General features: G+C 40.7%; 1 protein-coding gene across 4 annotated transcripts in view; it reads right to left on the bottom strand.

The window, feature by feature from the left end:
* The window catches only part of RHOBTB3 (Rho related BTB domain containing 3), an 87148-nt gene that overhangs the window by 11646 nt on the left and 47966 nt on the right, over positions 1-27536 (bottom strand). For 3 of the 4 annotated variants that reach the window (XM_063612380.1, XM_055233373.2, XM_055233374.2), the window contains exons 9-11: positions 25073-25246; positions 21533-21699; positions 16647-16743 (exon numbers count right to left, since the gene is read on the bottom strand). In XM_063612380.1, the coding sequence (XP_063468450.1) occupies positions 16647-16743; positions 21533-21699; positions 25073-25246 (438 nt within the window). Of the gene's footprint in view, positions 1-9036; positions 12331-16646; positions 16744-21532; positions 21700-25072; positions 25247-27536 lie in introns of those variants that run through there. The other variant, XM_055233372.2, reaches the window with a different exon arrangement.

Below are 27536 nucleotides of genomic sequence, written 5' to 3'. Positions count from 1 at the left end.
TAACTGCAGCAAGCAGTTAGCAAAAGCAAACACAAAAAGGTGCACTTGCTCTTCATGGATTGTAGAATTCCGTGTCACAAGGCTGTATTGTGGGTGTCACGGTGGGTAATAAATTCAGAAGAAGATCACAAGAGGGTGTGAGAAGCATTTGCCCAGAAACAAAATTTTTCCATTTTTATCCAGTTTTGCTGGCCTTGCTTTGAAAACATCACTTGTCTACAGCAGTTACAGAACCAGTCAGAACACATTTTTCTAGCTACCTATATTTTTCTTCCTCCCTTCCTTCTCTCCTGCCCTCCCGTCCTCCTTCCTCCTTTCTTTCTTTTCTCTCTTCTCTCTTTCTTCCTTTTTCTACAACTTTATTGAAGTATATTTTCTTCAATGAGGGAATGTATAAGCTGCTCAGCTCCTAACAGGAACTGGCCCTAGAATCTAAAATTCCTGCTCCTTTCATGGTCTAGAAGCCACGTGGACTGAATTCAAATCCCAGTTAGGTGATTTCCCAACTGTGTGACTATAGGTAAGCAAATCTCTCTAGTTTGGCTTTTTATTGTAAGAATTAAGCGGCCGGGCGTGGTGGCTCACGCCTGTAATCCCAGCACTTTGGGAGGCCGAGGCGGGTGGATCACAAGTTCAGGAGGTTGAGACCATCTTGGCTAACACGGTGAAACCCCGTCTCTACTAAAAATACAAAAAATTAGCCAGGCGAGGTGGCAGGCGCCTGTAGTCCCAGCTACGCAGGAGGCTGAGGCAGGAGAATGGCGTGAACCCCGGGGGGCGGAGCCTGCAGTGAGCCGAGATCGCGCCACTGCACTCCAGCCTGGGTGAAAGAGCGAGACTCTGTCTCAAAAAAAAAAAAGAAAAAAGAATTAAGGATAATGAAAATTAAATTAACTAATTAAATTAAAATTAAAGATGATTAACAAAGAAACCTCACTCTCTGGCTTCCCTGTGGCTGAATGGGCCCTGCAACCAGCTCTCCATTCTCCCCAAACACTTCCCACCAAGCATGCTGTTTTTTCCTATTATCCGATTTGGGTTAAGTCAAATATTAACCACAAGGTTGGTGTGTTAACAAGTCACAACATTTGAAGAATCCTAATCAGGTCAGACTTTGGAATAGTTTCCTCAGAGGTGGGTGGGAAGGAAAGTGGGGAGGGAGGATGACCTTAATAACTCCTTGACCTTGGAGAGTCAGCCTTGCAAGTCAACTAAAAGAATGTGTCTCCCAAGGCCGGGCACGGTGGCTCACGCTTGTAATCCCAGCACTTTGGGAGGCCGAGGCGGGCGGATCACGAGGTCAGGAGATCGAGACCATGGTGAAACCCCGTCTCTACTAAAAATACAAAAAATTAGCCGGGCGTGGTGGCAGGCGCCTGTAGTCCCAGCTACTCGGAGAGGCTGAGGCAGGAGAATGGCGTGAACCCGGGAGGCAGAGGTTGCAGTGAGCCGAGATCGTGCCACTGCACTCCAGCCTAGGGGACAGAGCGAGACTCCGTCTCAAAAAAAAAAAAGAATGTGTCTCCTGGCAACATGCCCAGCCTCCCTCACATTGCCCAAAGACAGCAATGCAACAGCATCCTCAAAGGAGGACATTGACTTCCGTGTTTGCTGGATTATTGTACATTTTTCTCAGAATGCTTGTGGAGGCTGTTTGCTAGTCTGTAGAGTATGTGAGCTTTGGAGTCAGGTCCTAGTTCTTCCCAGCTCTGCCACTTATTAACCATGGGACCTTAGGCTATTACTCACTGTACCCATTTTAGAATAGAGACATGCAAAGCCCCTGGTCACTGGATTGCTGGGACAATAAAATGATAGAGATAATAAGAGTGGTTATACTTGCAGAGTGCTAACTCTGTGCAAGGCACTGGTTTCAGCACTTAATGTGTATGACCTCATTTATTCCTCCCAGTGACACTATGGGGTTAGTAGTCCCTTAGCTGCATGTTATAATGAGCAGATAAAGTCCAGAGAGAGGTCACTTTACCTGTCTGAGGTCACACAGTAAGGGGTGGAGCTGGGATGTGAATTTGCCTGTGCAGTCTGGCTTCATCACATGCTCAACCACCCCACCAGACCACTTTCCTGTGCCATATCAGCTCTTCTGAAGGAAATCATGTACGCAGAATGTCTGGCCGTCAGTAAGAGCACAACAAATGGTGATATTGAAATAATAACTAATACTTCCATTTCCTCAGGCCTCACCAGCTTATGGACTTCATGCAAACACCTCTTGCCTGCTCCAAAACCAGGCCCCAGTGTCTCCTATTATTCCTGGGATGCCTCCCATGGACCTCCTGTCCTTCTACACTTGCCCCTCCCTGAGGTCCTGCCTGTGAAGTCCCTAGAGGTGGTGCCTCACCCTTCCACTGATGTTGGTGTCCCCTAGGCCTCTCCCCTGAGCCCTCTGGCCAAGTTCCCTGGGCCCCAAGCACAAATGGGTATCTGGGCCCAAACAGTCAATACCATCCACTTGGAGACCAGTGACTTTGTGTTCCCCACTGTGTTCTGTTACATTCAACAGACATTTCCTGAGCAACTATTATATTTTAGAGAGAGTGTTAGAAGACACACAAAAAGTAAGAGCTAATGGTAGCCCATCTTCTTTGGATGTCTGAGCAAATAACATTTGTGAACAACAACAAAAAAGTAAGTTACAAACCACAAATATGTTTACAAGGACACCCTCTAGCAGCGTAGGGCCACCCAATGCCTACTAAGGTGCTATACAAGATCAGTCTTTCTTAGCACATTCGTTAAAAGTTGTGAGGGCCAGGCTGGGAGCTGTGGCTCACACCTGTAATCCTAGCACTTTGGGAGGCCAAGGCAGGTGGATCACTTGAGGCCAGGAGTTCGAGACCAGCCCGGCCAACATGGTGAAACCCTGTCTCTACTAAAAAGTCAAAAATTAACCGGGTGTGATGGCGGGTGCCTGTAACCCCAGCTACTCGGGAGGCTGAGGCAAGAGAATCCCTTGAACCCAGGAGGCAGAGGCTGAAGTGAATGGAGATCACCTGGGCAATGGAGTGAGACTCCGTCTCAAAACAAGCAAACAACAAAAATTGTGAAGGTTATAAAAGAGAAGGTTTTGTTGTTATTGTTGGTGGTGGTGGTGGTGGTGATGTGCCGCTTAGCAAAATGCCCAGGCATACTTAATAGCGCCTATTAGCTTTTGTACATAATCTTTATATCTGAGTTCTTGCTAAGGAATTTTCTTAACTTTTGCTTTCTGCCTAGTCAAAGAAAGCATTTTAACCTCGCCTGGGCACTGCAACATTGCAATCAGGGTTCTACCAGGTGGCCTCTCAGGGATTTTGGTATGCAGTTACTTTAAACTAGAACAGCTTTATTGCCTCAGAGGCCATCCATTCCTCAGAGGAAGTCACTAAATTTAGAAAACCAACCCTAGTCCTCTTCCAACCAATGGGACAGAAGCCCCCAAAACAATGGTGTGTTCAGTGACTCAGGCTTCACAATGAGGAGAGAATTAGACGAGAGATTCTGAGGAAAATGAAAATTGCCTACATAAATTTTAATTTTATGGGAACTGAAACTGAGGATGTTGCATTTTTCCTCAGCCTTAAATTTATGAAAAGTAAAGACAAAAGCAAGATACTTCCACTTGGGAGGAGGAAGGAAAAAGCACTCTCGAGTTCTAAGCCAGCCTGCCTGAGGACAGTGGTTACTCAGTAACTCTCTTTAGAACTTGCTTAGCCAAATTTGGTGTTGCAAGGCTCTTAGGCTTAAAAAGATTATTTATTTATGATTGTGCTTAATATTTATCCTCATTCTTACAAGACAGCTGAATATTTTTAAAAAATCAGAAATTAACAAAAAGGTAGACAACTCAGGTAAAAATATGTATTCTGAAACGGTAGAAAATTCTATCATTGTAAACAAAAAATATTGAGGGACTCAAATTTCATGTTTAAAATGCTTTAAAATTCATATAAAACTGTTTCTAAGTTTTTTCAGAATTTAATTTTAGATTAACTCTGATAGGGCTCTGATGACTGGAGGAACACCAGGGTTCTTGGTCTCGAGCCAAAAGGATTAATAACATGAACACACGTGGAGTGGTTTTAAGGAGCAAAAAGTTTAATAGGCAAGAAACAGAAGGAAGAAGAAAGTAGCTCCCCAGTACAGACACAGAGGAGGGGAGATTCGAACAAAGAGAAAACCCTGTGTGCACGGAAAAGTGGCTGCTTATATTGCGATGCTGGAGGAGGTGGTGTCTGGTTTGCATAGGGGCCAGGGGATTGGTTTGACCAGATGTGTCATTTACCTAGCCCGCAAAAAGCCTGGCCCTCCCACCTTAGCCCTTTGTATGCAAATGCGGGTCGCCATGATGTTCTGAACCCATGGTGTTATCTGGAGGTGGCCATGACATTTGGTACACCTGGTGACAAGGAAAAGATGGCAGGAATCGCCATATTAAGTGAGCCCAGATTTATGGGCCTGCGTTGGCATATCAAAGCTTGCTGGCCTGGCCCTTCAAGCCGCCTTTTCTGTTAGGAAAGAGATGGTTCAGGGGTTGTTCCTTATTACAGGAAAAATTCCACGGAGAACCTTACTATCTGCCTAAAAAGTATTTCTTAATAACTCCTGTATCAACTCCATGAGAATTCATAGCCCTGGGTCATTGATTGGTCCAAAAGGTCAAGGACCCAGTGCTTAGTATAAGCCCAGAGAAACCCTGAGCAGGAGAGATTATAAGGTCAACAAAATGTGAAGGGAGGGCACAGGGCTGAATGTGTGATCCTGAGAAGATCTAGGTCAGCCCCCAGCTCCCACCCACCCTCCCACAAAGAGAGATCATTTTGGGAGGTGGTAGCCGCTAGGCTGCCCTAGGCCTCAGGGAAAAGTGTGGTCTTTTGGTCAAATGTTTGTGCAACAGAATTAGAAAAATGCGGGTCGAGTGATGGAATTGGAAAAACTCTCAAGGAGAAAGGAGACTGGGGTCTAGAGGTCAAAGGTCACGCTGGTGGTGGAAGGGCAAAGGAAGCCCCTGTAAGCCCCTGTGGGCTAGGCCAGTGAATGGAGGAGAAGGAACGGCCCTCAAGGAGCTGGGTTCTGCTCCAGACCTGAGAACTGGAATGAATTGTCTTACGGGTTCTCAAGGCATGATCTGTGGACCGGCAGCATAAGCATCGCCTGGGAACTTCTTGTAAATGCAGATTCTCAGGTCCCATCCCAGATGGACAAAATCAGAACTCTGCAACTGAGGCCCAGCATTCTGTTTCTGGGTTTTTAAATTGTATTTTAATTTTTATTTATTTATTTTTTGAGACGGAGTTTCGCTTTTCTTGCCCAGGCTGGAGTGCAATGGCGTGATCTTAGCTCACTGCAACCTCTGCCTTCTGGGTTTAAGCGATTCTCCTGCCTCAGCCTCCCGAGTAGCTGGAATTACAGGCATGCGCCACCACACCTGGCTAATTTTGTATTTTTTGTAGAGATGGGGTTTCTCCATGTTGGTCAGACTGGTCTTGAACTCCCGACCTCAGGTGATCCGCCCGCCTCGGCCTCCCAAAGTGCTGGGATTACAGGCTTGAGCCACCGTGCCCGGCCTTAATTTTATTTTTTAGGAGACAAGGTATCGCTGTGTTGCTCAGGCTGTACTCCAACTCCCAGGCTCAAGCAATCCTTCACCTCAGCCTCCAAAGTGACTGGGCCTACAGGCACACTCCATCACACCCAGCCCCTGTTTTAATTAGCCCCTCAGGGGATTCTGATGACTGCTACAGTTTGAGAACAACTTGTTTAACAAAATGCTGTGTTTCAGCTATTAAGACACCACAAAGCAATTCATTAAACCAACTGTTTACTGGACTGACTGAGCTGCTGTAACAAATTATTACAAACACAGTGACTTAAAACAATACAGACTTATTCTCTTTACAGCTTTGGAGGTCAGAAGTCCAAAATCAGAATGACTGGACTAAAATCCAGGTCTCAGCAAGGTTGGTTCCTTCTGGAGGCGCTCAGGGGAGACTCCACCCCCTTGGCATTTCCAGCTTCTAGAACCCATCTTTATTCCTTGGCTCAGGGCCCCTGAGTGCAAAGGGCAGCCACTTCAAATCTCTTGCCATTACACTGCCTTCTCCTCTAATGCTCATTCTACTGCCAGCCTCCTATAAATGCCCTCGTGATTACAACGAAGCCTCTCGGAACAATCTCTGTATCTCAAGATCCTTAACTTAATCAAATCAGCAAAATCCCTTTTGCCATGAAAGTTAACCTATTCACAGGTTCTGGGGATTAGGAATATGGACATTTTTGGGGAGGCCATTATTTCCTATAGGTAGGAAGATGAGAAATATGCACTTTCATTTGCTTGTATTCACATAAATAAACAGTTTTCATGCACAAGACACTAATAAATCCGAATACCTGTGAAGGATGCGGGGCATGAGGGGAAGGAATGGGAGCTAGCACTTTCTTCTTAAAGTTGACTTTTTATATTATTTTGAGCTTTGAGCCAGGCAAATATATTACCTTTTACACAATGTTAACCATCAAAAAATAAAGAGAATGAGACCCCTTTTAGTAATTTCTGACTGTTGAACCACTGAGTTTGAATATGACATGTCAGAGATCAAACCACTGGGACCTTTGGAGTCCTAGAGGTTACAAGTATTGAAAGCAAAAGCATTTTAGTGGTGATGTAGGTAGTAGGGGAAGAAACAGAATCTTGCTTGGGCATGAACAAAACAGGATAGGCACTAAGTCAAAGATGAGGGACTGGGCTTGACCTTCAAGGCAAGTTAATGTTTTGGACTTTATTCATATGTTTTTTTAGTTAAAAAGTTCTTCAGATCTTCCAAGTGCCCAACAAAGGAAGAGGGGTTGAGATCCCCATTCCTTTCCCCTTAATTAAAAAATAATAATATATTGTGTCCACTAAATGAAACTGCCTTTGCAAAAATTATAGTAGTAAGGGAAGTTTAACATAACTGACTCCATCTTGCTTCTAACAGTCTAAAGTGCTTTCGCTCATTCTTGTGTGGAAATCGTTAACAGTTCTTTCCCTCCTTGAACTTGATCTCTTCCTTGTTCAAAAATTGAAACCATACAAGGTCACAAGGTTAGAATTATGGTAGGGGCCTGAACTTTGCTAAAGAATAGGCATAGGTGAACAATAACCATCGTTTGCTTAACTTGTTTTTCTGTAAGTTGCTTACTGCCCCAGGGTTATGCAACTGAAGGCTGCAAAATTCGTAATTTCCCCATCTACTCCTATGGATAATACCACTATTTTGAAACCTAAAGAACTGGTTTTTCAGGTATTTTTCAGATTTAGCATTTTGGCAGACCAAGAGATACCACCTGGTCCTGAGACCCCCTTCTCAATGCATTGGTTTTTTGGGAGGCAGCAGGCAGGAAGAACTTGTCGGGCTGTGGCATAAATTGCATGCTATTTTCTTAAATAATTATAAATAAGAGAGCTCTTTGCTCTGAACATGTGAGAGAATGCCAGACACTTTTATGCTAATGCTGATCATTAGTTTACTGTTGAACATTAAGCTTTAACAGTAGAGGACAACTGAGATTTTGAGACACAGCCTGCCTCATGACATGGAAAATTAAGTGCATGCAGTTAAAGGAACATCTGCCTACAGTCAAACACTGTGTATAGCACCAAGAGAATTCCCAACTTCGTTATGCCCAACAAAAACTCTTCTGTCTCCCCATCTCATCTTACTGCCCAAACTCCAGTGAAGACTCCCAGGCAAAGATGTCTCCAAGGACTATTTTGTTCATATTCTGCATCTCCTCAGTGGTCCATCACTTATCACTTTTCCATTCTACATGTTCATCAACTCCCCACACACTTAGCCTCCCTGATCACCCTGGTCCCACATGCTGGCTGACACTGGCTACTCCTGACATTGAGCAAACAGTTTTAAGTGTTAGCATGCTTTTCATTTTCATTTGCAAGTTTGCAATTATTGTTCCAGCTGAAGCAATCTGGCCTTTTCAGTCCCATGTATTACACAGGTTATGCCAGGCCCTATGCTAGATGGAGGGTTGGGAAGCAGGTCACGAAGAAAAATCAAGACATGGTCCCTGTCCCTCAAGTAATAGCCCAGTAGAGACCACCAATACCCAAATACCTAGAAATGCCGTAAGCACCATAATAAAGGTATGAATAAAGAGCTAAGGAAAGACACATACAAAAGCAACAAATTCTTCTTGGGAAAGTCACAGAAAACAAAAGAGAAATGATATTTAAGATGGCCTTTTCAGGATATGCAGAAGTTTGCAAAGTAGACAGGGAATGACAACCCACCCCAAGCCATAGGAAGAGTTTAAAGTCTGCCAGTACACAATCTTAATGGACAATGCAGTGTGTCAAGATGGCAGTACCTTTTCTGCCTGGGGGAGGAGTGCTCAGGCAGAAAAGACAGCGCTAAGTTATAAAAGGCCTCATGGCAAAGAGGACTGTGGAGGTAACTAAAGGCAATAGGGCTCTTCTATGAAGATGTGTGTCCAGATCAGATCTGTGTTAGGAACATAATTCCAAAGGAACTGTGGAGCCCTTCATGAGTTTAGTAGGCTTTACTGAAAATTTGGGAAGCTTCTGGGGAGGGGCTGCATCATTCCATGCACCATCCATTCTCATGGTATGGCTGCCTTGTCTCTTTCCCCTCCCTACCTGGGCTCCTCAGCCCTGGGAAGTTCCAAATTCTTTTCCATCTGTTATGCAGAGCAGCTTCTCCACTTCCTAAGCCTTGGTCCCAGGCAACACTCACGTCTACAAGGGGCTCACTTCTATGTTTAATTATCAAAGCATTTTTCTAAATAAAGGCAGTTATTTTGCTGAGATAAATTCTGGTCTTGACTTTTAAAGATAACATAAATTTCTTTATCTCACCACACATATGAGTCAGCTATAGTATCAGCAACATTCTAGATATTTTACACATAATGAAAATTATCTATGAAGCATAATTATGCTTGAGAAGTACAAGGCAGCATTCTCCAAATCATTTCAGTATTTCAACATCCAAGGTAAAATAATTACAGGACAGTTCGTTAAACTTGTTTTAAAAAAGGTTTATTTGTTACAAAAAGTTAAATACTAAAGCTAAAAACATATAAATTCAGGTCAGGCTATATTAAAATACACACATACCCTTCTTTGCAAAATTATTAAAGGTTGAATTAAACAGATGCTTTAAATAAAATAAAGTACTCTTTGAGGACATTTTTGTCAGATTAACTATAACAGTGTAGTGTAGTTTTTAAAATTGCAGTTGAAAAGTTTAGCTGTCTTGGAAGTCAAATTTATCCAATTGTTCAGACTTCTGTTACTACTCAATATGAAGCCACCATGCTGGCTTGGACAGAATTAATTTCATTCGTGTTATGGAGAGTTCTATATTACAAATCTAGTCTCCTATAATATGAACAGTGAGCAGTCAGAAATATACAAAGGGTTAAATAGGGTAAAGACTTTGGCCAAGAAAGGAAAGGCCTTAGTTCTATCATAGAGTATCTTCTCTAACTAAAACGACTGGGAAATATATGGAAGTAGAAACCGGCACAAAGCACTACCCATCTAGAAATAATCTTTCAGTTAAAAAACAACTCTCAAAACCAGCACTCATTTCTCTAAGATAGGTTATAAGTATTTTACAATTTCTTGTTATCTGAGTTAAAGGTACTGACGAGTCAATATGCAAATAGGTTTAAACACTAATTTGATTTCTGACTAGCTCTGGAGAGCTGTGACATCTGGGTGTTGGTGTCACTCACACAGGTAGGTGGTAGAGAACTTTCATAACAAAACTACACACTCCACACCAACTGGGCACCAGCTTCCAAACCCAACTCCACTTCAGGTCAAACAACCTTAAGGAACTACCTATAGTCTAGTTAAACGTTAAATAGTATTTTCAAGAAAATACCTTTTTTTGCTTTGCAACTTATATTTTTCAATTTCCTAGATTAAAAGTTACTGATTTTGAACTTTAAATGCTGTAATTCATATAGGGGTGCGAATATGCTCATGAAAAACAAAAGGCTATTATTGTATTTTAAAAGTCTTAAATGTGAATGAATTTCTAGAAATCTACCACAGTATCTATTTTTTATAAGGCTAATCCTTGTCAAATGGGATTTGCCAGTGGTTGATTAACTCAAGTGATTAAAATACAAAAGACATAAAATCGATTCCAGTAATCTTCACTGATACAGCCTAATTAAAATCAGCCCAATTAAAATATTTCCTGGAATATATCTATAGGGAATTTTTAATGTTTCACTTTGGTTTTTTTTTTTTTTTGAAATGGAGTTTCGCTCTTGTCACCCAGGCTGGAGCGCAGTGGTGCGATCTCGGCTCACTGCAACTTCCACCTCCCAGGTTCAAGCAATTTTCCTGCCTCAGCTTCCTGAGTAGCTGGGATTACAGGTGTGCACCACCACACCTGGCTAATTTTGTATTCTTAGTAGAGACGGGGTTTCACTGTTTTGGCCAGGCTGGTTTTGAACTCCTGACCTCAAGTTATCCACTTGCCTCAGCCTCCCAAAATGCTGGGATTATAGGCCTGAGCCACCATGCCTGGCCTAATGTTTTACTTTGGCAGTGTTGGTATACATACAAGGGCTAACGGTATGGGGTCCCAATATTATACCATAAAACCATTTAATCAAATTTTTGAAAAGTTGGAAAAACTGTGTATTCTGAAGTCACTGGAAATTAAAAGAAAAATATATTCCAGTACTGACTTACAGATGAAAATGATGCTGACAATAGACAGTAATCTGTTTTTCCATCTCTAGGTTTGTGAGTTTCTGATATAATTATTTCTCTATACATGTGATATGAAAGAAAGAAACTATCATTCTGTCCTCTATCCCAGTCCATTCTCCCTCTATGTAACAAGTCTTTGACTTACATCCTTTCTTTGAACTTACTGTGTAATCTTAGAGGACAAGATTCATGCTACTCTTTATCAAATAATCTTGCAGTCCTTGAAAAGAATTCAAAGAATTTAAGCCACTGACATCCCAATCTTGGTAAATAACACTAAAAAAAATTCTTGAGCCAACTTCGGTAGCAAATTCTCTACAGAGCATCTTTCTCTGTGAACATCTTTATACATGTGTATTAAAGTTAAGCTGGTTAGTCACTCTTACCAACCTCCTGGTCTTACAGAACGATCAAGAAAGTATTTGTTCATCTATGATAGAGCAAGAACTGTGACTGTTTTAAAGCTAAGACAACACAACACATTTCTCCCTTGCCAGCCGAGGTGGCAGTGGAGGCCCTGGGTGGTTCAGACCTCCCCAAAGGCGGGAATCTTCACTATGTTCTCTTCCCTCCAGTGAGCCTCCTTCTCTTCCCTTTATATCAGTGCCTCTTTTCTGCTTTCAGAGAGAAAGCTGTTTGAGCAAGAAAACATAGGATATTTCCTGCCACGAAATAGACACAATTTTGAGGGCTCAGCACAAAATGAAATCACGGGGCCCTTCTTCAAACATTATTAAGAATTTCCGCTATAGCAGAGCCTTGAACCAAGTGCAGGGTCCTTCTAAGTGTGGGCCCTGTGCTGCTATACAAGTTACACGCTAAGAAAGCCAACCCTGCCTAGGTTCCCTGCCTACTCAGATTGCCAAAAGGAGATAAAGTGGCTCAATTGGGTTGTCCAGATGAAAAGCAGGTTTTTTTTTTATGATGATTCAAACACTGTTACCAATTGGGAACTAAGTGGCATTTCACTTTCCAAATGGCTGGCAAATTTCTATTCCTAAAATCTCACGTTGGACTGATTGGTTTTCCTCTAGATTTCTCATTATACAAATGGTTATGCTGGGTCTTTAAATGCCCCTTATTTTAATAGAGCAATTAATCAGACATGATGAAATTTCTGTATTAATCCTATATAATTTTTTTTTAAATCTAAGCATTTCTTAACTGAGAGGGGTCTAAATATCACTAAAGCAACAGGACATCTTTAAGGGAAAACATAGCTGCAAAACAGCTTTGCATTCTAGAGTGAAAGCCTTAGTTTTAGCCTATGGTATATTTTGTTCCCTTTTAAGACCACAATGGTAGTTTTTTTCCAAAGAGAACTAATAAACATATTAAGCTATATGGTAATTTTTCTAACACCCACATTGGTTTCATTCAGAAGAATTTTACTGGAACCTGGAGATATCCCATTCTTCATAATAATAAAAAAGAAATGTAGTATATAAAAGCTCCAGGTTACATTACTAAGCAACGACATTTCCGGGAGTGAATATACTTCCTGTATTCCGCAAGCTGCTTCAAGTACATATTCGACGGCCATCTGTGCTTTTCAACAAAACTGCGTTCTTCCACTGAAGTTTTAAGAAAAAGAATGTTAACTGAATATGTTTTATTGTGGATCAATTAAGATATCAGCTATTGATTTCCTCTTTAATAGATGAGATCCAAGCTCTGTGATACATCTCTTACCATTCCCACAAGTTTTCCCAAACAATTTACTACCATTTTGGTTAAATTAGTATCAGGATTTAAGTTATTATGTGACTTACAATTATATATATCTCATCCACTACTTCGAGTAGTATTTGATTATTTTCCTTTTCTTTCTTTTTTTTTTTTTTTTGAGATGGAGTTTTGCTCTGTCGCCCAGGCTGGAGTGCAGTGGCGCAATCTCAGCTCACTGCAACCTCTGCCTTCCCAGTTCAAGCAATTCTCCTGCCTCAGCCTCCCGAGTAGCTGGGACTACAGGCGTGTGCCACCACGCCCAGCTAATTTTTTGTATTTTTAGTAGACACGGGGTTTCACCTTGTTGGCCAGGATGGTCTCGATCTCCTGACCTCATGATCTGCCCGCCTTGGACTCCCACAGTGCTGGGATTACAGGCGTGAGCCACCACGCCTGGCTTCCTTTTCTTTTCCAATAAAGCTTTTGTTTTTCCTGGATATAACGGACTTATTTTTTTTTTCCACTTACAATACTTAGTTTTCTTTCCTTTTTTTTTTTTTTCTGAGATGGAGTCTTGCTCTGTCGCCCAGGCTGGAGCGCAGTGGCGCAATCTGGACTCACTGCAAGCTCCGCCTCCCAGGTTCACGCCATTCTCCTGCCTCAGCCTCCCGAGTAGCTGGGACAACAAGCACCCGCCACCATGCCTGGCTAATTTTTTTGTGTGTAATACTTAGTTTTCTTTGTAGCTAACTTAGTCTTTCAAAGTCCTTCAAGTCCTCTCAGTTGTGCTTCCCACCCAGCCAGTCATCAGATAAGTTGTTCTTTCCTGTTGCTGCTGCCCTGCCTGCTTTCTGGACCTGCTTCCTGCCTTGGGGTTGGATCCCTCCATTCCTGAACTCCAGGTCCTTCGCTTTGTTCATTCTCTAGTTTTGGTGAAGCACAACTGTCAGAGGCATTTGAAGTACAGCAACTGCATCTTGAATAGGGGCTGGGGACAATGAGGCTGAAACCTACTGGGCTGCATTCCCAGACAGTTAGGCATTCTAGGTTACAGAATGAGATAGGAGGTCGACACAAGATACAGATCATAAAGACCTTGCTGGAGGCCAGGCGCGATGGCTCATGTCTGTAATCCCACCACTTTGGGAGGCCGAGGCAGGCGGATTATTTGAGGTCAGGAGTTTGAGACCAGCCTGGCCAACATGGCAAAACCCCGTCTCTACCAAAAAAAAAAAAAAAAAAGAAAGAAAAAGAAAATTAGCGGGTGTGGCAGCGCATGCCTATAATCCCAGCTACTGAGGAGGATGAGGTAGGAGAATCACTTGATTCTCCATCTACTGTTTAACCTCATCTATTATAAGTCAGACTAATAGGGTCTTGATTCAGGCTGCATGACCATACAAACTAGCTGCTCAGCTCTAAGTTTCAATAGGAAGCAAAGGTGACACGAGGCTACTCCCTCAGTAAATATTAAAAACCAGAGAAAAGTTATTAGAGATGAGCTCTAGCAGCCAGCAAAACAAAACAAACAAAACCGCGTAACACATAACACATAATATCGAGCTAAACTGTGAGAATAATGAATCCATAAATGCCAAGGGTAACATATTCCTGTGCACTGCTGTTTGTGTTCATGAGTCCAGTATATAGTAATTTATGATTTTTATGAAGGCCATGCTCTTACCCTCCACTTAGATCAACGCAGTAGGATAAGCAATGTGCATCAAATATACTGATTATATTCACAAAAAAAAAAAAAAAAAAAAAAAAAAAAAAAAAACCTAATACTTAATGACCTATTTAACTGGGTTCTGATGTATCTGTGCCTGTACTGACATGACATCTTTTCCAGTCTCACTTTTTGATTTCTAAACACCTCTAAAAATGAAAAATTCTCAGTCAACAGAAAACAAGTTATAGAATTCCAATAATAATTTGAGAACTTTTGAAACTGAAGATGGGCAGTTCTATAAGGAAGCTGTAGAGTGACTGTGACGAGAACATTTCCCAACTTCAAGTGACCGTGTGCAGTGGACAAGGTGTAAAGCACTGGACAGAAGTGACTGCGACCCTCTGGAGAGGGCATGCTCCTTTAGGTGGGCCGCCAGCACCAAGCCACATGTTGCCACTAGGATGATGGGCCTGGGGTAGCCAGATCTTTCAATTTTTCAAAAGAAGCCAAAATATGGTGATTTTTAAATACCAGTACTATATATTTTTAACTGTGGGGTCCCAATAAAACACGTTGACAGGCTACACCTAAACCATAGATGGCCAGTTAGTCACTATTGATTTAAACAATTAAATTCTCCCTTATCCAAAAGGCGATTTTTTCCTCTGCCCAAGAGGATGACACCTCATAGCAGGACCCTTGACAGGAAGAGGCACTGCAGAATGAGAGTTCTCATTATTCCCTTTTAATTCCCATCAAAGGAACAGAAGGCAACATCGACACATCGTCTCCTCCCTAGCCTGCCACCTCACATCACACTGGAAGTCCTGCTTTGCACCATGCCAGGTGTCATAACATACTTTACAGGCAATTGGACAATACCATATAATGAAAATTCATAACTAAAAGGATTTATAGAGCATCTTTCTCCCAAGGTTGTAACAGTACTCCATATATACCATATATCTATACAAGGTAGTAAGTAGAAAATAAACTTATCCTTCTTTTACAAATAAGAGTGACCTAAGGTAGCATAATGAAAGTGGCTCCAGGACCAAAGTGCAATTCATTTAACTTTTAGCTAGCTTCTTAAATGACTATAGAAGCAGCTACTTAAAGAATAACTATAGAAGAATGTTCCTTCTGACAGCAAGCATACGCAAGCCTTATCTTTATGAACTGACTTTGCTTTTTCCTTGCACAAAGTACATAGCTAATAAATACCAGTTGTTTTGTTTTGATGTGATTACGCTTCTCTACTGTACTAATAGCTGACTTGTGTAAGGAGGCTCCCAATAGACATATAATGTTTGTTGATTGGATGAATACATCTCCCAAAACTGACTGTGTGTTCCTGGGTTTCCTTTAACTGTACAACAAGCAGCTGAATAAAAACAAGAGATTTTTACTCTTTTTTCTTTTAGAGACAGGGGTCTTGTTACGTTGCTCAGGCTGGACTCAAACTCCTGGGTTCAAGTGATCCTTCAGCCTCAGCCTCCCAAGTTGGCTGGGATTGCACCGAGGTGGAATCACCATCTCGACCATATGATTTTTATGTCTTTTACCAGGAGAGTCTTTTTTACGGAGTAAAATTTTAGATAGAACTCAGGATATGAAACAGATAAAGTGGAACTACTATGACTGAAGGAGGGAGGGAGGAGTCCAAGAACTGTAAATTTTAGCCTTCTCTTTCCCTTTCCCTTACTCCCTCTCTCTCTCCTTCTCCTCACCTACTCCCTACTTTCTGTCCCCCACCCTAGAAGACACTTTGGTTATCTCCACAGAGATTTATTTGTCCAGAGTGTGAAACTCCTTGATCAGGTAATCTTTCACTTGCTTTTCTTTTTAGCTCAAATTTTCCTTGAGTCTATGCTAGATAATAACATGAGCAAACCACAGCATCTAAACTGTCTATTCTGACAACTATTATATTTTCATTTTTTTCTTTTTATGCAGTACTCAGTAGTTCACATTTTGGTTTTAATTTTTATAATTTACCTTAGAAAGCATATTACATATACTCTCAGTAAGTTTCACAACATTTTTTATATATGAAAAACTGTTATTCCAAAGTAATATAATGGACTCCCATATAGATATACTCAGTAAATACAGACATCCAGTACAATAAAGCTATATATCATATAGTTAACAAGAGTTAAATTCCTTTATAAAAATTTTTTAAATCTGTACTGTTTAAACTTTGCTACTGACTTAGGTAGTTAGAACTAAGATATTTTTCACAACCAAATGCCACCTGAGGACACATTTTGTCACCTTATCTATTTCAGGGAAAGAAAATGCGTTTAAAAATGGATGGGAGCTATAAAATAATCATTAGAAAACTTCTTGTGTAACACAGGTTAAGCCACTTATGTAACACAGGTGACTATAAATTGTTTCCTCAATTACCACACTGCATAATTTACAAGAAATTTATTACACGGACTATTCTTATTTTGCTAAAAGTACTACTTCTACAACTTATGTCTCAAATCTAAGAACAAAGAACATAAAGTTTTCTTTTCAAAACAGAAATTAGCAACCTACCTGAAAGATCCTGAAATTCAGGCTTTTGACTGAAGATGAGGTAGTTAGTAGCAATGAAATGAAGTAGCCAGGTTGAAAGGCAATCAGAGTGGTGAAACTGCAAGAAAAATGAAAAGTGAAATAATATTGCACATAATGGCCACCAGTATGATAAGATCAAGAGGATGGCCTCGGAGCAATCACGGAGAGCCCATATTCATGTTTAATGTGCCTTTACCTGATGCAGCTTTCAGTCTACTGTGACAGCAGACAGGATGAGGGAGCACTATTAGCAAATAATGTTAAAAGTACATTCTCGGAAGAAACCAAGCCAACAGCGAATAACAATCTATGGCTGTCGGAGTGGCCAAACATCTTTAAGCAATGCATGGCTGCATCTATTTGAGGTTCTTGAAGATTTAATTTAAGCTTTTAATCTAAAGCCACGGACTTCACTAACTGCACCTGTATCTGTGTAGCAGATGATGGTGAGCAATGTTAAAACAAGTTCACCTGAGGAGCAAGCCAAACAATGTTTTGAGGAGGAAACACCATCGGCCGAAGGCATGGGTTTTAATGTGTAAATGTTTCTAAGAGGAAGCTGTGTCTAAATATTTGCTTTTAATGAGATGTACAGTAAACTGAGCAGGATTTCCAGCTCCATTCTCCTCATTCTGAGTTCCAACAGCTGCTAATGGAGGGAAAACTCCAAGCAAGCAGGCCACTGACATCATCACCTTGGTGCCCATCCAGTGACACCCACTGATCCATCCAACCACCAATGCAGATGACAGTAACTTGCTGGCAGGCAACTTTGGTACAGAAGCATAGAACTCTTTTTTTCATTATTATTGTGGTACAATATGTATAACATAAAATTTACCATTTTAACAATCCTTAAGTGTACAGTTAAGTGTCATTAATAAGTACAAACACATGGTGGGGCAACCCAACACCACTATCCATTTCCAGACCTTTTCTATCACCCCAAACTGAAACTCTGTACCATTAAACAATCTGTTTTCTCCCTATCCCTACCAGGTCCTAGCACCCACTGTTTTACTTTCTGTCTCCATGAATTTCACTATTCTAGTTACCTCATGTAAGTGAAATTCTAAAATATTTGTCCTTTTATGTTTGGCTCATCTAGGGTAATATTTTCCAAGTTTCATCCATGTTGTAGCAGATATCAAAATTTCATTCCTTCTTAAGGCTGAATAATATCCCATTGTACATATATACCACATTTTGTTTATCTCTTCACCTGTCACTGGACATTTGGGTTGTTTCCACCTTTTGGCTAAGTATAGCTCTTCTAGGGAGATGCAAAAATATTAAATAAGCAACAAGTAATGCTAAATTGAAGAAAGATTAGTAATCTCAAACCCTAATTAAAAAAACTCAAGGATTTGCTTTTTTTTTTTTTTAAAGCTGTATAGTGTGAGAGTATTTAAACACAAATTCACAGGTCCCTCATATTCATGATATAAAATCAGAATTTTTGAACTGGAAATAACTTTATAGTTTATCTAATCCCACATAACATTTTAACAGTTTTTTCTCTCCTTATCTTTTAGCAGATGAATGTGTGCAATCTCAAGGGAACAGAGTAAGAACCTTCAGCTTTTTAAAGAAGCCACCACTACTATTAGATGATTAACCCAGAGCAGATAACAAAACACCAGGAGGTTAGGACATTGCCTTAAGGGCTGTGATTGAGAAGGAAAAGGGAGGTCACAGAAATAAACAGTTGGCTACAAAGCATGCTTAAAAATGAAGAATTTTATTTTTGACCAAGATTTAAGATATTATTATTGTGGATTCTTTTGCAAAGAATAAGCTTTCTGCTTCCAGGAATGAAAGAACTGAGGAATGAGGAATTGGTAGCACATGTGGGGGTTTGGGAAGTAGATTTCAACACAGCAGTTCTAGCTAATGTACCAACCTGGCCCAGATTCATAATCTAGGGACTCTGTAACAGGAATGGAATATGTCTCACTATAAAAACTAGGTTTTAGAAGGATATGTGTTGACGTAAGAAAATGGATTCAAACTGAAATAAGCAACAGAATTTTTAAAAAGGCATTAAAAAGCCATAAACCAAATGCAATAGAACTTAAGAGCTACAAGAAGAACGTGGAGAAAATACCCATAAACTCACAAGAAAGTACCTGGAAACTCTCAGAAACACAACTTGTGCCTCAGATAGCCAAATATTAACATATAGATTATAAATAAGAAGATGCATTAACATTTTTAATACGAGAATAAATACAACTTCACAGGAATCACCAAAGTTTGAACAGATAGGGTTTAAACAGGAGTAGAGATAAGGAATCCCCACCTCAAATCTTGTATTTTAAGAGTCCTCCTTGATGGAAACCTGAAGGTAAATCATGGTGGAGAACTGAGAGAGGTTAGGGGAAAAGGACAGAGAAGTGAGAGAATACCCACACTGCTCATCTATCTAAGAAAGTATGAATGATGTTTCCTGACATACAGTACAAAACTGTCAGAGTGTTCAGAAATTTTGATTATTTGGAGAGCTATTGGGTGTCTAATTCTGCTAAAAGACAATTTCACTCCTAAAAGTCAAAGAAATGGCAAGGGAAAAGTTAACCAAATTCTGACCAGCAGGGTGAACTGACTGGTGAAGTGAAACCTCAAACTAGGAACTTCAAAGAAAACTTGGGAAGAAAACTTCTGTTATCTGGAATTCACAATTGCCAAATTAGGAACCACCAGGAAAAGAATACAGGAAAACTGGTAAATTTAGGGTTAATCTTAGAAAATAAAAAGTCTTCAGAAACAAAATTCAAAATGAGCTGGTATCTTAGATTGTTTTAAATTCAAGGGGAAAAGATAAGGATAATCACAGAGTCACAAACCAGAGAATCAGGGAAAACAAGTCAAGAATTTCCGACAGTGCAATCAAAAATGATTCTGATGAGGAACCAAGTGTAGGTGGGCAGTGAGGGGAGGCATCTAAAGAAATCAATGGGACCACACGGGAAGTTCTCTTATACATAAACGATTTAAGAGGATACTAAAAGATGAGGAAAAAGAAACTTGTGTCCAATTTTTAAAAAAGTATGAACAACTTGTTAGAATAGTATGAAAATGATACATCAAAAATGAACTGAGATTGTGAAACTACTAGAAAGAATTTTAAAAACTGTAAACTAAATTTGGAGGGGAGCTATTTATTTATCATGAGATGAATGTAAACATATTACAAAAAGAGATGAGTGTTACTCAATTTTTTTTTTTTTTTTGAGATGGAGTCTCACTCTGTCACCCAGGCTGGAGTGCAGTGGCACGATCTCGGCTCACTGCAAGCTCCGCCTCCCGGGTTCACGCCATTCTCCTGCCTCAGCCTCCTGAGTAGCTGGGACTACAGGCGCCTGCCACTACGCCCGGCTAATTTTTTTTTTTTGTATTTTTAGTAGAGACTGGGTATCACCGTGTTAGCCAGGATGGTCTTGATCTCCTGACCTTGTGATCTGCCGGCCTCGGCCTCCCAAAGTGCTGGGATTACAGGTGTGAGTCACCGCACCCGGCCCTACTCAATTTTTAAATTTATTTTTAGCCCTAATTAAATATAGGTGATCATAAGACTTGATTATGAGAGAAATGAAGTCCAAAATAGTTAAGGAGATAGTAGGAGAAGACCTAGATGCTTTAAATAAATTCCCTTCTATAAACAGAAGTGTTGATGAATGAAATCCTCTCAGCTTGGAGGCAAGCATTCAGCTGTCACAGATCTGGAATTTGCCCCATCATGTGGCTCCATTTTAGCAATGTGGATGGAGATAAAAGTTGTCATGCTTTTGTAACCCTGGATGTCAAAGTTGATAGGTATAGATATGTTGGATGCCAGATAATATTTCAAGAAGTACTGACACTCTGTAGTGATTGAACAAATATACTCCTGTGAAAAAAACCTAGAGGGCTTGGCTTACCACAAGTTGAGTACACAAAAGTGTGCCATAACTACCACAAGTCCTGAAACTGTCTCAGGCAGTGGATGGAATGGCAGAATGGCCAACGGTAGGATGGCCCATCTGAATAAGCTTTCTGCTTCCAGGAATGAAAGAAAGTGGGAATAAGGATTTGGCAGGTTTTTGACTGTGAGCACATCTGGGGGTTTGGGAAGTAGATTTCAACACAGTAGTCCTAGCTTATTTACAGTCCTGGCTCCGATTCATAATTTAGGGCCTCTGTAACTGCAGTTACTTAAAATTAACTTAATTATGTAACTCCCCCACCCCCGTTCTCTAAAATCAGTAATGACATAATTATTGAAAACAAAAGACTCTGAGCTTACAAGAGGCCCAGAAGAAGCATGTATATATACGGCAGTGATTGCTAATACGGTGAGACATGAAAACAAAAGGCATTCTGCAAGGATAAATGAGGCACACCAATATCTCCTATATACAACTGAAACTTCAAAATGTGTTCATTATATGGATGAAAAAATGAAGAAGTAAATTAGTTTAGCTTAACCATTGCTATCAGTATATATGGACCAATTCTGTCATTTCCCTTTTAGGAACCTGAAGATGTGATTGTTTGGGGAAATTCAACATAAATTCTATTTCCTACAATGCCTATGTGACACAGTATAGCACCTCATTCAAATGACTCTGCTAAGGGCCACTATTTAGTTAAAAAAATTCCGTATCTGGACATTTTGCCTCCTTATAAAGGGACTGCACACAAACCCTAATGCTTCAAAATTATCTAGCCAGATAAACTGTTGTGAAGGCACTTTAGCCTCATTAGCCAAACTTCCAAACTAAGACTAGTATTAACGTATGTTAAAAAAGGATAAATTTTAAAATAGTAGAATTTGAAAAATATTTTATAAAAAATTGGGCTATCAGATACACAGAGTCAATTACCTTGGCCTTTTTAAGCAGGTCAACTATATCAAGGTTCATGGATGCCAGTTCCCTGCTTGGCATGCTCTGCAGCTGGGTAATGATGAACAGCTCACAGATGTGCTGCAGTCTGGACACTTGGTACATCTCGGCACAGATCAGGAGACACATGGCCTGGAATATGCCAGCTGATGAGAAAAGGGACATGAGAGAAAGTGGATGATAAAACCATTTATTTAATGACCTAAACATCCCCCACCAACAAAAAACAACAATTAAAAAAACATGCTGACCGTATCATCAACCATAAAATAGAATGCTTAGGAAAAGCCTTGAGGGAGTCAGCATTCTGCACTTTTACTCCATTTTATCTTTTTTTCTTTCCTTTCTTCTTCTTCTTCTTCTTTTTTTTTTTTTGTAGAGACAGGTCTCACTATGTTGCCCAGGCTGGTCTTGAACTCCTGAGCTCAAATGATCCTTCTACCTTAGCCTCCCAAAGTGCTGGGATAACAGATGTGACCCATCACACCCGGCCTATTATTCCATTTTAAAAAGAAGGCCGAGCACAGTGGCTCACGCCTGTAATCCCAGCACTTTGGGAGGCTGAGGTGGGCAGATCACAAGGTCAAGAGATCAAGACCATCCTGGCCGACATGGTGAAACCTTGTCTCTACTAAAAATACAAAAAAATTAGCCAGGTGTGGTGGCGGGCGCCTGTAGTCTCAACTACTAGGGAGGCTGAGGCATGAGAATCACTAGAACCTGGGAGGCGAAGGTTGCAGTGAGCGGAGATCATGCCACTGCACTGCAGCTCTGGGCAATGGAGTGATACTCCATTTCAAAAAAAAATAAAAATAAAAATAAAAATAAAATAAAATAAAAGTAAATAAATAAAAAAGTAAAAATAAATTAAAAGAATCCATTTAAGCCTTCATACTCAGAAGTGAATCTATTTTTTTAAATTTTCTTCAGAAAAGGTGATTCTATAATTGCCCTTAAAAATTAATTCCAGGACTATCCGGTAAATCTTTCTGTTAGCTAAACTAGATCCTTGCCATTTTTTTTTCTTGACTTTAGTCTTCAGGTTGGTTGGTTGGTTTGTTGTTTTGTTTTTATTGTGATAAAATAAATATAACATGAAATTTACCATTTTAACCTTTTTTTTTTTTTTTTGAGATGGAGTCTCACTCTGTCATCCAGGCTGGAGTGCAGTGGTGCGATCTTGGCTCACTGCAAGCTCCGCCTCCCAGGTTCACGCCATTCTCCTGCCTCAGCCTTCTGAGTAGCTGGGACCACAGGCGTCCACCACCAAGCCTGGCTAATTTTTTTTGTATTTTTTGTAAAGACGGGGTTTCACCGTGTTAGCCAGGATGGTCTCGATCTCCTGACCTCGTGATCCACCTGCCTCGGCCTCCCAAAGTGCTGGGATTACAGCCATGAGCCACCATGCCTGGCCCATTTTAACCATTTTTAAGTATATGATTCATTGGCATGAAGTACATTCACACTGCTGTGCAGTCATCACCACCACCATCTCCAGAACATGTTTCTTCTTCCCAAACTGAAACTCTGTACCCAATAAACACTAACTTCCTGTTTCCCCCTTTCCCCAGCCCCTGGCAACCACCCAGTTTGGCTGGGGGTTTTTTCAATACTTCCCTAGAAATCTGGTTTTTCATGTAATTCTCGTTCTTATCCCTCCTTACATTCTTACATTCTTTTGCAGCTATGGAACCAAGAACACTGTGTATGGTGAATATTTAACATAATAACATTACCTGTCTTCTGTGATCTTCCCAATGCATAGATTCCAGTATCTGGCTTAACTTTTTGATTATTCATTTTAACTCATTTTTCCCTAACACACTTTTGCCAATTTTTAAACATCCTATCATTATTACTGCTTTCCTCTGTAATATTTTCTAATTAGCAAGGTAAAACTTAATATTAGCAGCTTCAATTACTCGAGTGAGAGGATGACTGAAAATCAAATTTTCCTATTATTCCAAATCTGGTCAATTTGTAAATTTAATATACAAATTTGCCAACAATGAAATAATAAACAATAAGCTTTATTTCCAAAAAGAACAAATGCTTTCATTTTTATCAGGCAAAAATACTAAGTCTTTTTTTGAGATGGAGTCTCACTCTGTCACCCAGGCTGGAGTGTGGTGGCGCCATCTTGGCTCACTGCAACCTCTGCCTTCCAGCTTCAAGCGATTCTCCTGCCTCTCCCTCCCGCGTAGCTGGGATTACAGGCGCACGTCACCACGCCCAGCTAATTTTTGTATTTTTAGTAGAGAAGGGGTTTCACCATGTTGGTCAGACTGTTTTTGAACTCCTGACTTCAGGTGATCTGCTCGCCTCAGCCTTCCAAAGTGCTTGGATTACAGGCATGAGCTACTGCACCTGGCCATAAGTCAGTCTTTAACACTGACAGAAACAACTGCAACTGGCTCCAAAATACTCTACAGCAAGCTGCAAGCCCAGAGTTAATTTAATCAAAACAAATAAATTTGCTTCTTTTTGAACTTCTAAAATTTTTCACTAGAGGGCTCATGACTTGTTTAAAACTTATTTCAATACCCAATGTAAGAAAACCTTTCCATTCCAAAAATTAAAGCAGTGAATCTGAAGAGAGGTCTGGCTTGAAATATGTGTTTGCTTTTTATGTTTATTAGGGTGCCTGACCAGGTTCTCTAATCAAGGTCTCAGGCTCCTGAACTGAGCTCCACGGGGCCGAATCTAGTTGTGCTTGTGGTGGGAGCCATCTGGTGGCCAAAGGCTGAAGACTACTCACAGAGGGCCTCTCTGCCAGCATCCCAAGCAAGGCTCCAGGCCTGTAGAAAAAATTTTGCTATTTCTTCAAGCACCTCCAGCTAGAAGAACCCTGCTGGATTTGTTCCAACCTAGAGCTGCCACAGATGTCTGGTTCCTGGTCAAAGATAGTCCTTGGTCAGTGAATTTGGAAATGAATCCTATAGTCCACTGGGCATTCTAAACATCTCAAGAAAAGTTTTCAGAGAAGTCAGTTTGAGGAGTTTCTGACTTTAGCAGAAGTCAGAAGGAGGCCTTTACAAATCCCACATCCTCTGGGCAGAAGGAAGACCAAAAAAGTCTCAGAATATTGAAAGTCCTTAAAAGTGCCCCAATCAGAAGTCACAGACATCAAAGCAGTTGCGCAACCCTCCTCTTCTTGTGGAAGAGACAGCGCTCCAAGTAACAATCTGCCCCGATCTCTAGAATTACAGTAGCCATGGGTACCACAAGACACCTCCATTTTCGGTTGCCTACAGTGATCCCCATGCTGTAGGTGCTGGCTGAGACATGTGAACTTGTGCCGGTGTCAGAGACCCATAAAAGGCACCCAATCACTGCACTTCCACTTGAACTGAATGAAAATTCATTGTTGTTCCAGCACCACCTCTAACTGCTAAGTACATTCCATGATGTCAACTAATAAATCTTAAATGAAAATAGATTTCACAGAATGCAATTTAACAAAATGGGTGGCAACAAAAGAAAGAATTCTGAGATACTATCAACATTTGTATTGCTAACCTGGGCAGCAGGAGTCTGTGTACAGGTATTCTAAAAATGACAAGAAAGTCTCTTTGGAAACACCATAAACAGGAATCAGGACACTCTTTGCTTCCATGTAATTGCCATTAAACATGGCTGCCATCACTTCACAACGGGCCACCAGGATGGCCCTGTGGGCTGGCACTGTCGTACCTGAAAGGTTCAAAAGGGAAACAAGAAACAAGTGAGATAAACCTGCAGGGTTATTCCAGCAATTTTCCTTCTAATTAGACTACTACATTAGAAACAGCTAGGCTGATATGCAGGATCTGAATTTGGGAGTGGTAACTACCATTAATCCAGAAACTACTTAATTTTAAAGGGAGCAATAAAGAAAGTTCAGATGTTGACCTTGAAACCAACAATTTGCAAGTCAGACAACTATTTGTTACTTAGTTTGTATTTCCAGAAATAGAAACACTGAAATGAAATATTTTGCTTCATATTTTTATAATGAAACAATTGTATATATATTTTCATTATATATATATATATATAATGAAACAATTGGATCCTTTCCAATTGGCTTGAAATATTAATAATACTACCCGTGCCCATGTGCCTCCCAAGAAAACCCCATTACCCTTCTGGGCCTGACTCACAGAACCATCTTGGCCATGCTTCCCCTTATCTGAAACAGGAAACTGTAAGAAGTAAACCATAAGCAGTCCATACACCACAGTAGAATAGCAAGAGGATCTCTTGTGGAGCCAAGGAGAGCATTTCAGACTTGAGGAAAATCTGGAAGAGGATGACCTTAACCCCTGCAGTCTCCCCAGCACACTACTTCCCCAGGCAACCATTCTGTCTTACATGAACAATGCCTGCCGCGGGCAGAGCCAGCGCTACGTTGAATTTTGAGGGCTCTCTCAGCCCATACTGCTCACTGAACTCACTGAACTGAACTGACTCTCTAGGAAAAGCTTGCTAGGCTCTCTAGCTACTGCTGCACCACACAAAGGCAGCTCTGGATAGGGCCATGGGTGGCCAGGGCTCTCTACTTCCACCACCTTAGAAAACCACGAATACACACTGCCAGCCTTCAGTTCAGCCTGGATCACTTCAACAGATTATTACCGAGAATCAGCACGTGCCAATCATTGCACGTGGAATTGAAGATACAAAGAGGAGGAAGACAAAGCTACCTCTGCTTTGGAGCAGTTTTTACTTTCATAGAAGACACCACAGCCAGTGTGAGTGACAAAGCTGTCACATTCCAGAAAGTAACTCTCCAACCAAACCAAACCACTCAGCCCTGCCCAAGAGTTTACCTACATATCTCTAAAATCTCATACTCATCAGGGATATATAGTTTTCTCTAAAGCATTTACAATTATTGGGTTCTTCATCCCTTTTAAATCCAAGCAAAACATCTCCTGACTCAGGAAAGAAGAAAAGAGTTACATCTAAGCCCAGTGGCTTTTTCCAAAGCCAATAATCACTCAGGATCTATAAGCAACACCTGGGACTGCCAGCTCTGAGCCTACTGCTTGGCACTGCCATTTGCACAGCCACACCTACCTGAGGAGCAGGGAAGTAACTTGGGAAGCCCTCCCACCCAGTCAACACTCACCTCCTGGCAGGCACACTCCCCTCCTCTCCTCACTGTGACAGTGTCCCTCCACCGGGAAGGACCAGTTTCCATAATTAAAGCATGCTGGCTATATTTGTATACAGCAGTTAATAAAGAATACAAACAGGTCATGCCATTTGACTTGTAACTGTAAGGTTTTAAAATGTTAAAGATAAATAGGGCACTATTCTTTTAAAAATTAGAAGCAGGACTTAAATAAACTGGATGATCTATCACTTGGGTTAAGCACAGGGATTTAAGATCTACCAAAAAATACCAAGTAGATAGTTGATGGGGGTAGAATTTGATAAGTAACCTTGAAATTTTAACAGAAATTGTTGATAATCTGGTTATAACAGAGTTGCAAAACTCAGCAACAAAACACTCAGTACAGTTAGCTCTCCGAATCCATGGGTTCCACATCCACAGATTAAACCAACAGAGAGTAGAAAATATTCAGAAAAAAAAAAACCCTGCAACTGTATTGAACATATACAAAGCTTTTAAAAAACTGTCATTATTCCCTAAACAATACAGTATAACAACTATTTATATAACATTTACATTGTATTAGGTATCGTAAGTAATCTAGAGATGATTTTAAGTATGCAGGAGGATATGCATACGTTACATGCAAATACTAAGCCGTTTAATATCACGAACTTGAGCGTAGCGGATCTGGGTATCTGCAGGAGGTCCTTGGAACCAATCTCCTATGGACATTAAGGAACAACTGTACTTTTTTTTTTGAGACAGAGTCTTGCTTTGTCGTCCAGGCTGGAGTACAGTAGCACAATCTCACTCACCACAACCTCCGCCTCCCAGGTTCAAATGATTCTCATGCCTCAGCCTCCCAAGTAGCTGAGATTA

Source organism: Symphalangus syndactylus, chromosome 11 (assembly GCF_028878055.3).
Source record: "Symphalangus syndactylus isolate Jambi chromosome 11, NHGRI_mSymSyn1-v2.1_pri, whole genome shotgun sequence".
NCBI classification, from domain to species: domain Eukaryota; kingdom Metazoa; phylum Chordata; class Mammalia; order Primates; family Hylobatidae; genus Symphalangus; species Symphalangus syndactylus.
This window is presented reverse-complemented; position numbering and strand designations above follow the sequence as displayed.